The sequence below is a fragment of the Temnothorax longispinosus genome, chromosome 11 (assembly GCF_030848805.1).
Source record: "Temnothorax longispinosus isolate EJ_2023e chromosome 11, Tlon_JGU_v1, whole genome shotgun sequence".
NCBI classification, from domain to species: Eukaryota; Metazoa; Arthropoda; class Insecta; order Hymenoptera; family Formicidae; genus Temnothorax; species Temnothorax longispinosus.
Genome location: NC_092368.1, coordinates 14,265,766 through 14,274,896, shown reverse-complemented (window position 1 = coordinate 14,274,896; position 9,131 = coordinate 14,265,766). Strand labels below are relative to the sequence as shown.

Sequence of the window (9,131 nt, the reverse complement as noted above, 5' to 3'; positions counted from 1 at the left end):
TACATTTTTCGAGAAAAATTTTCTGCGTGTATGATTTCGTAACGATTATACCGATTGGAAACGATTGAAACGGATTCGTACTCAAAGATGTAATTTCACTCGTTTTCTATTGGTTTGAATCAGTCTAAATTGTTATGATTTTGTTAACCCCGAAATCACGAAATTATAATGATTTAAACGGATTGATTGACCGATTCAAACTGATAGAATCCGTGAATTTCGGATATATAAACAGGATTATTTACTACTTTATTATAATTCCATTCTTTGTATTACAAATTTATTACAATGTGCAGTATTTATTTAACCCTTCGAAAACACACCTTTTTTTTCATTCACGGAGAACACTGGGTCAATCTGACCCTACACACACTTTGATCGTCCACCATTTTAAATTGAGCAGTGCGATTAGCTTGAAAAAATTCCCAGATGTACTTGGAACATTGTTAAATCAATTGATATAAATAAAAAGTGCCATTGGAATTATTTACATATTTTAAAAAATTCAAAAAGTTCAAAAAAAAAATTTTTTTTTTAATTTTTTAAAATATGTAAATAATTTCAACGGCACTTTTTATTTATATCAATTGATTTAACAATGTTCCAAGTACATCTGAAAATTTTTTCAAGCTGATCGCACTCGTCAATTTAAAATGGTGGACGATCAAAGTGTGTGTAGAGTCAGATTGACCCAGTGTGTTCTTAAAAAAAAAAAAAAAATGTTTTTTGCAAAAAAACATTTTATTTTTTTATGTTTAATATTTTTGGCTAAAAATTTTTCTGGCAAAAAAAAGGGTGAAATTAACCCTGTGTTCTCGAAGGGTTAAATAAAAACATTTTACAGTTTTGCAAATATAGAATTCATGACTTTACCAAAAGGAAATCCTGTAGTAAGAACTCTATTACGTAAAAATTATGTGTTATAAATTTTAATGATTAAAGCGAATTTAATCCGATTCACATAGCTACTTTCACTACCCAATTTAAATGGATTAAGGTAAACGTCCCAGTGGCCGGACACGTCCCATTGGCCGGACAAATTGGAAAAAAATATTACTATTTATTTAAACAATTAAAAATGAAAATAATAATTATTGTAAAAAAAACTTTAATATTTAACAATTAATTGGGAAAAAGACGTAAACCTAATTAAACATTTTTGTATTTAAAAAAATTGATTAAATGAGCATGTGTCTGTTGTTTGTGAAAATGATGGCCAATTGTTAACAGATTCGTTAAGCGCAAGCATATAGCTAATAGTATAAAAATTGGATATTTAGTTATATTTGTAAATAAATAATCAATTATCTAATTTTAAAGATTAGTTAGAAACTCGTTTTGACGAAATTTATCCTAAAAATCACAATTAAAACGATAATTTTGAGTGTCCGGATACTGGTACATTAAAAATATCAGTATTCCCAATCGCCAGACGCATGTGCGAACGCAATTTGTTAAAAAATGAGAGGTTATGTCATGCAGTGTCGCTTGTTGGAATCGATAGATTTTTGCGGTAAGTATAATAATTACATGTTTCTAAAAGGCATTTAATTGCAGGTGAGACTTTTTAAAACTACTCACCGATAATTTATCAATTTATATAACCTATTTCAGCTGTCCGGCCACTGGAATAAGTATGTCCGGACACTAAGCCACAACCTATTTCAGCTGTCAGGCCACTGGTACATTGACACGCTCCAGTATTTATGTAAATATTAAATTATTAATTGATATAGTATATGTGAGTTAAAATAATTTTTCCCTGCTTAAGGAAATCTTAAGTTTTCGAATAAATACAAATATTTATATTAAACATTTTTCTAAATATTACAAATTGTATTATTTATGACAAATCATGCTTAACCGTCCGGTCACTGGAAACGTTTACCTTAAGCGCAGATACGATTGAAACCGATTGAGTAGAATTTAGATGAATCCGGAAATATCGCATTAAATCCGATTCCGGTGTTGTATTAAAATTTCACGATTGATGCGGATTCAATACGATTTATGTGGTCATTTTATTTACCCGATTAAAATGGATTAGGATTAATACGATTGAAACCGATTCAGTTGGATTCAGATGAATCCGGAAATATCGCATTAAATTCGATTTCGGTGTATTAAAATTTTACGATTGATGCGGATTCAATACGATTCATGTGGTCACTTTATTCACCTGATTAAAATGGATTGGCATTAATACGATTGAAACTGATTCAGTCGGATTTAGATGAATCCGGAAATATCGCATTAAATCCGATTTCGGTGTTGTATTAAAATTTTACGATGATGCGGATTCAACACGATTCATGTGCTCACTTTATTCACCCGATTAAAATGGATGTGCATTAATACGATTGAAACTGATAACGACGGATTCAGATCAATCCGGAAATGCCGAATTAAAAACGATTCCGATTGATTTGTTATTAGAACCGATTCACTTCCAATCGGGCATCCGATTAACCGGATTGAAAACGGATTTATTCCGATTCAATTTCACCAAATTTAATACGGAACCAATCGGATTTAATCGGTCATTTTCAGCAGGGTGGTCATCTTGTTTTACTTCGCGACGATATTCTACCTGAAAACCGCTCAAAACGTCAAACGTCTCGAAGGCGTAAGTAAGTATTGGAACGAGAAACTCTTTATTAGAAAAGAACGAGAGGGGATACGCGCGACTCATCTCCTTATCTGTCCTTGTCTAACGAGAGGCATCTGTCTTTGTTCGATTACTGCGCCATCTCTTGCCACACGCAATATTGCTTATCCTGTCAACCTGAATGTGCTTTTGCACATATAAAAGTTATATACACTAATCTTTTTTTCTAGGTTTTCAATCTTAGATCTAATTGCACGATATTGTTCTTAAATGTTGTCCCTAGGTCATGTCGGTCTAATTTTGTGGATATTTATCGTGAAATTTTTGTACAAAGCAAATATTGTCGTCACGTATACCAAAAATTAACAAAAATATTAATTTTTTCTCGTTTTTGATATAAATTTGACCACCATGACCTAAATTTTGATGCGTACTTTAATTCTAGACAAGAATTTTGCATTTCTGTAAAACCAATTAAAAGATTAGTGCTAAGAAAAAAAGCCGGTATTACAGACGGCTTTAGGATCCCAACTCTTAGATTCCGTTTGACTTTTGCCATCAAACTTAGATTTGTAAGTTCTCACGCAGAATTTGTAAGTTCCAGTTTATTTGCGTTTGCGTTTTTAGCCAAGAGCCCGTTATTCTCGCATGTGAATGCTACGCTGAACGGCCTGCCGACGATTAGAAGTGGCGGCGTCAAAATCGAGAAGATGATGCGAAAACAGTTCGACGTGTTACAAGACCGTCACAGCGGCACATGGTACCTCTTCTTATCAAGCTCGTCAGCCTTCGGTATCTTTACCGATCTAATCATGTGCCTGTTCCTTGCCGTGCTTTGTTTCTCCCTAGTATTGATGAGCAAAAATGGTAAATTATATAATTATGTAAAACATTCTTATTGAAGATTAAATATCATCCTTCACAACTTTGAAATATTTCGAGAACATACAAAAAGCTACAACAAATTAATAGAATCCTTTGATATCTAAGCAATTTTTTATTTCCGCGAGTGATTAGTATATAAGTTGGAAAATACATTTCGACAATCGTGAGGAATCTTCGAGCTTTTACTAATTCTTCCGTTTATCTTCATAATACAGACAGTGTAGAAGACAGTCAGGTAGGTCTGGCAATATCGCAATCGTTGATCTTGATCGGTTGCTTGCAATACGGCATAAAGCAGTCCACCGAGACGATGTCGCTGATGACCTCCGTAGAAAGAGTTCTTCAATACACAAATCTTCCCCAGGAGGGACCCATTACCTCGGACAATCCGCCGCCGTCTACATGGCCGTCCCAAGGACAATTGATCTTGAAGAACGTCAGCATGAAGTATCACAGTGACGATCCACCGGTCTTGAAAGTAAGTGAACCAATCGTTCATTTTTGCAGACACTTTTTGTATTTTATCACGCCGTCGCGCTTCGCAGAATCTGAACGTATCCATCGAGCCTGGCTGGAAAGTTGGGGTGGTGGGACGCACTGGCGCCGGCAAGTCCTTTTTGATCTCAGCGCTCTTCCGCCTATTCAACGAAGGTCTGGAGGGCGAGATTAAAATTGACGGTCGAGACACGAGAACGGTAGGTCTGAGCGAGCTGCGCTGCAAGATCTCCATCATACCGCAGGAACCGGTGCTCTTCTCCGAGAGTCTGCGCTACAATCTGGATCCGTTCAGTCAGTACGATGACGTGAAGCTGTGGGAGGTGCTGCGGCAGGTCGAGCTGAACGATACCGCATTGGATCAAGAAATCTTTCATGGCGGTCACAACTTCAGCGTCGGCCAGAGGCAGCTCATATGTTTGGCCAGGGCTATTCTAAGGAATAATCGCTTGCTCGTTCTCGATGAGGCCACGGCTAATATTGATTCGCAGTGAGTCTCGACGATTTTTAGCAATAAAAATGTATTATAATATTGTTTAATAAAAATAAGATAGTTTATTGTTTGGCTGATGGTTAATGAAAGAATAAATTATCATTAGACACTTAAAAATTTTTTTAACGAAATATTAATTTTCCAAATAATTCACTATTTCTCGGTATGCGGTGAAATGATGATTTATTTTGTAATAAATTAAGAGTTTAGAAAAATAACAAAAGTTTTTAATTAAATCAGATTTTCAGTAAGAGTTTCCAGTTCTGTAGCTGTAAAATGCTGTCGTGTATAGTTATTGATTTTTGAATCTATTTGTGAATTTTCCCTAAATTTGTACTTTTTTTTCTAGCACCTGTTACGTACGGAAATTTTATATTTCCGACGACGCACGTTAAAAGTTTTGAACGCTTAGACGACGCACGCCAGGCTCGGAATTCCGAGGAAACGGCCGGGTTAGTGTAAATGTTTAGATTATCTTATCGGAGTCCGTTGAAGGGCTGGGGGCCAGATGGGCCCAAAACTACGCTTCTAGAATGTTCTAGAAGCTTCTAGAATACCTCCCCCCTTAGGACGCGTAGGAAAAAGGCGGGAATCTCGCGCGGGAGATTCCGGTCTTTTTCGGGCATAAATAGGGCGGAAAAACGCCGCGGAAAGCAGATAAGTTTTAACTTCGGTCTTGACTAGACGTAATTCTCAGACTCTCTCCTAACCTTATTCGATTTCCTACGTTCCGCTATACGCTAAGTTCGAGCATTCGCGCTCAATTCTGGGACTTAGTCCCTACACTCTCATACCTTATAAGACCGCGCTTCACGCACAAGTTGTATTGAGATTTATAGAATAAAGGTAAGATAAGTTTAAAAGGGAACAAGTGTAAAAATCTGGAATCTCATTTCGTAATTTTAATCAATAAATCGATCACTTCTAAGATTCGACTCGCAGTTGTCGCTGACAAAGCGTGGCGATCTGTGCTGGGGCGCTGACGAAGAGTGTGGCGATCCAGTACTTTCGCTGCCGAAAGCGTGGCGATTACGGGGTTGATTCTTGGGGGTCGTAATAATCACTGTCACTTCTGGGATTCCGACTCGCAGTTTCCGCTGACAAAGCGTGGCGATCTGTGCTGGGGCGCTGACGAAGAGTGTGGCGATCCAGTACTTTCGCTGCCGAAAGCGTGGCGATAACGGAGTTGGTTCTCAGAAAAAGATAACAATTTCGACAAATTCCCGAAAGTGAATTTGACCTTTACGCTGACGATCTGAGCGCTGACGAAGAGTGTGGCGAGCAGAAGGTGTGGCGGATTGGTTTTGAGCGCTGCCGAAGAGTGTGGCGAGCTTAAAATTCATTTTCGTGAACGCGGCTGAATGACGAAGAAAGGAGGTAGGCGCGTTCGTATTAAACGAATCAGATTCCAGATCAAGCAAGCAGTCATTTCTAATCAAGATCCTCTCCCCTTCCTCCAACAATTGCAACAACTAGAAAACGCACCCTCCTTTAAACCTATTCCTGTCGATTTCGACGTTGATTATCCTAATTATAACCAAATAAATAAAGCTGATCCTCGATACCATACGTATAAACTCAGATATCTTTTCGGTCCCGAATAATAAATATAATAATAATATCCTCCACACGACTTGTCCAAATCCCTGGTAAATTGCTTAAATGCATTGACCAAAAAACGGACGAACTATAACAGTCAGAACGTGACACACCGATGCTTTAATTCAAAACACAATAAGAAGTACTTTTAAAGAATGCACCGTCATTACGGTAGCACATCGTTTGAATACCATTATAGACAGCGATCGTATTATCGTAATGGAGAATGGCTCTATTGTGGTAGGTTCCTCCAATTTAATAAGGCATATGTTAGAAAATATATGTTAGGGAGAATATTGATTTTAGTAAACGCAACTAGATTTCCGAAAAATTCTTTTTTATAATTAAACGTGGTTTTTTCGCAGTTGATATCTCATTGGACAATACATATTCTTTTCTGAGAAATATCAGTGTATTATATACATAGAGTAGTCAAGTTTTGTGGAAAATCTTATAACTTTCTCACGGAGAGTTTCTTATTAGATATTTTTTATAAATGAAATTGTCACGCCAACAGGAATTCGGTTGCCCATACGAGCTGTTGCACGACAAACCAAAAGGCTACTTTTCGCAAATGGTGGAGAAAACGGGCAATCAGATGGCACAGAGTCTTCTGGAACAGGCGAAGAAGGCTTGCGAGAAGAACAACGATCATCGTGAATTGAACTTATCGGAGCAAAATACCGAAAGCGAGAACGACGTCACGATCACGGAACAATCCGCTTTGTAAATTTTGTATCATCCCAAAAAATATACCTATATTTAAATTATATACATACTAGGTGCGCAACTAAGTTTCCGGGTTTCACACATAGATGGCACCAATAACACATGTACTCGATTTAAATGTTTGAAGTTGTCTGAAGTTATAGCTTGGACATCTGTTAACAATAACCAGTCGTTATACCAATACATATCGCAACGCAAAAATATTTTTTCTAACAATGGAGATGTCGAGTTTTGTGCCAAATAAACAGCATTTGCGGGAAGCTTTGCTTTTCTGTTTTAACTTGAAAAAAACTGCAGCTGAAGCACGTCGTTTGCTTGAGGAGGCCTACGGCGAACATGCACCATCGAAAACTACCTGTGAAGATTGGTTTAAACGCTTCAGAAGTGGCGATTTCGACACTGAGGACAAGGAGCGCTCCGGAAGACCAAAAACAATTGAGGACGCCGATCTGCAAGCGTTATTGGATGAAGATGATACGCAAACACAAAATCAACTTGCGGAGGCATTAAACATGACTCACCAAGGTATTTCCAAACGTTTACATGCCATGGGAAAAATTCAAAAGGAAGGAAAATGGGTGCCGCATGAGTTGACTGAGAGACAGATGGAAAATCGAAGAGCCACTTCCGAAATTTTGCTTTTGCGGCATGAAAGAAAGAGTTTTCTTCATCGAATTGTTACTGGCGATGAGAAATGGATATATTTAGAGAATCCCAAACGCAAAAAATCGTGGCTTTCACCTGGTGAAAAATCAACATCGACGGCACGACCAAATCGTTTTGGAAAGAAGACAATGCTCTGCGTTTGGTGGGACCAGAAAGGAATCGTGTACTATGAGCTGCTGAAACCGGGCGAAACTGTCAATGCGCATCGCTACCAACAACAACTGACCAATTTAAACCATGCATTGCTCGAAAAACGGCCAGAATGGTATACGAGACACGAACGAGTGATATTGCAGCACGACAACGCTCCGTGCCATCGCAGTTCCATCGTCCAGGACACCATCAAAACGCTCAAATGGGATCTGCTACCGCACCCGCCGTATTCGCCAGACCTGGCGCCTTCCGATTATCACTTGTTCCGGTCGATGGCGCATGGCTTGGCTGGGCTACACTTGACCAATTTCGAAGAAGTGCAAAATTGGTTGGATAAATGGTTTCGGTCCAAAGACGCGTCGTTTTAAGGCTCAGTCACAATGAGAAAAATAAGGAATAAGATAAAGGAATAAGGAATAAAGGAATGTCGCATCTCACTTTAGTACACGTACATTAAAGTGAGATGCAACATGCCTTATTCCTTATTCCTTTATCTTATTCCTTATTTTTCTCATTGTGACTGAGCCCTTATCGTCGCGGTATTCATGTATTGCCAGAGAGATGGCGAAAATGTATAGTTAGCGAGGGACGATACTTTGAATAAGCCATTTTTTGTATTTCTCTTGAAATTTTTCATTTTTTATTGATAAAAAAAACCTGGAAACTTAGTTGCGCACCTAGTATATATTTTATTGTATACAGGATAATTCAAAATATTGTTGACAAACTTAAGAATCGTGTAGGAATAGAGAAATTTTTGACTAAGAATCTATATATGTTTTCCGAATTAATCCTGAGTCAGTTCGAGAGAAGAAGCGTTGGTTACAGTATGAGTTCACTGTGAAATGTGTACATCAAATGCCTCATTTACAAGAAACCGGCAAATGACTTAGGAACACTTTTGGGCAGAATACTAGCAGCATCTGAAGTGATCCGTGAGATGCTTGAAATATGTAGTGTTCCAAAGTTTCGTTCGACGATGCAATGCCTATATTGAATGTATTAGTTGTATTCAAATATCTTTTGTAATGCATTTAGTTAGTTCATGTAATCTTTGTTTGCTTAAATAAATCTTATGTAACATTATTTCGTCGGTATATTGTCCGCAATGTGGTTTCTTATGGTCCAATGGATGAGACACTTTGTAGTGCAACAGAGAAGCGCTGGAGACTCGTACAAACGAGTCACTTTATAATACTACGCAGAGGCGCTACAGACATAGCGCATAGGTACATACTGGCTTTTCTGACTACGTTTACATGACTGCTTATAATCTGGTTTAATAACTGTACACTATCTTCTCCAAAAATTTTCTTCTTTTTATTATAACAATCATTGATAAGTTTGTCAATAATTTTCTTAATTACCCTATACATATATCATATGTATACTGGCAGATCCTGTACGTTACGCAATAGTCTATTTTATTATTTCTTACATTAACGATCTTTTCAAAATTACATGAAAATGGAAAAAATGGGGGAAAAAGTATAAATAAAATAT

The 9,131-nt window shown here is 37.4% G+C and overlaps 1 protein-coding gene across 1 annotated transcript; it reads left to right on the top strand.

The window, feature by feature from the left end:
* Window positions 1-2,561: 2,561 nt before the first annotated feature.
* LOC139821500 (probable multidrug resistance-associated protein lethal(2)03659) lies at window positions 2,562-4,561 on the top strand. The gene is made up of 4 exons (XM_071792558.1): window positions 2,562-2,630; window positions 3,236-3,475; window positions 3,709-3,971; window positions 4,039-4,561. The coding sequence occupies exons 2-4, from the start codon at window positions 3,319-3,321 to the stop codon at window positions 4,480-4,482; spliced, it is 864 nt and encodes a 287-aa protein (XP_071648659.1). The 5' UTR covers window positions 2,562-2,630; window positions 3,236-3,318; the 3' UTR covers window positions 4,483-4,561.
* The last annotated feature ends 4,570 nt before the right edge of the window (window positions 4,562-9,131 follow it).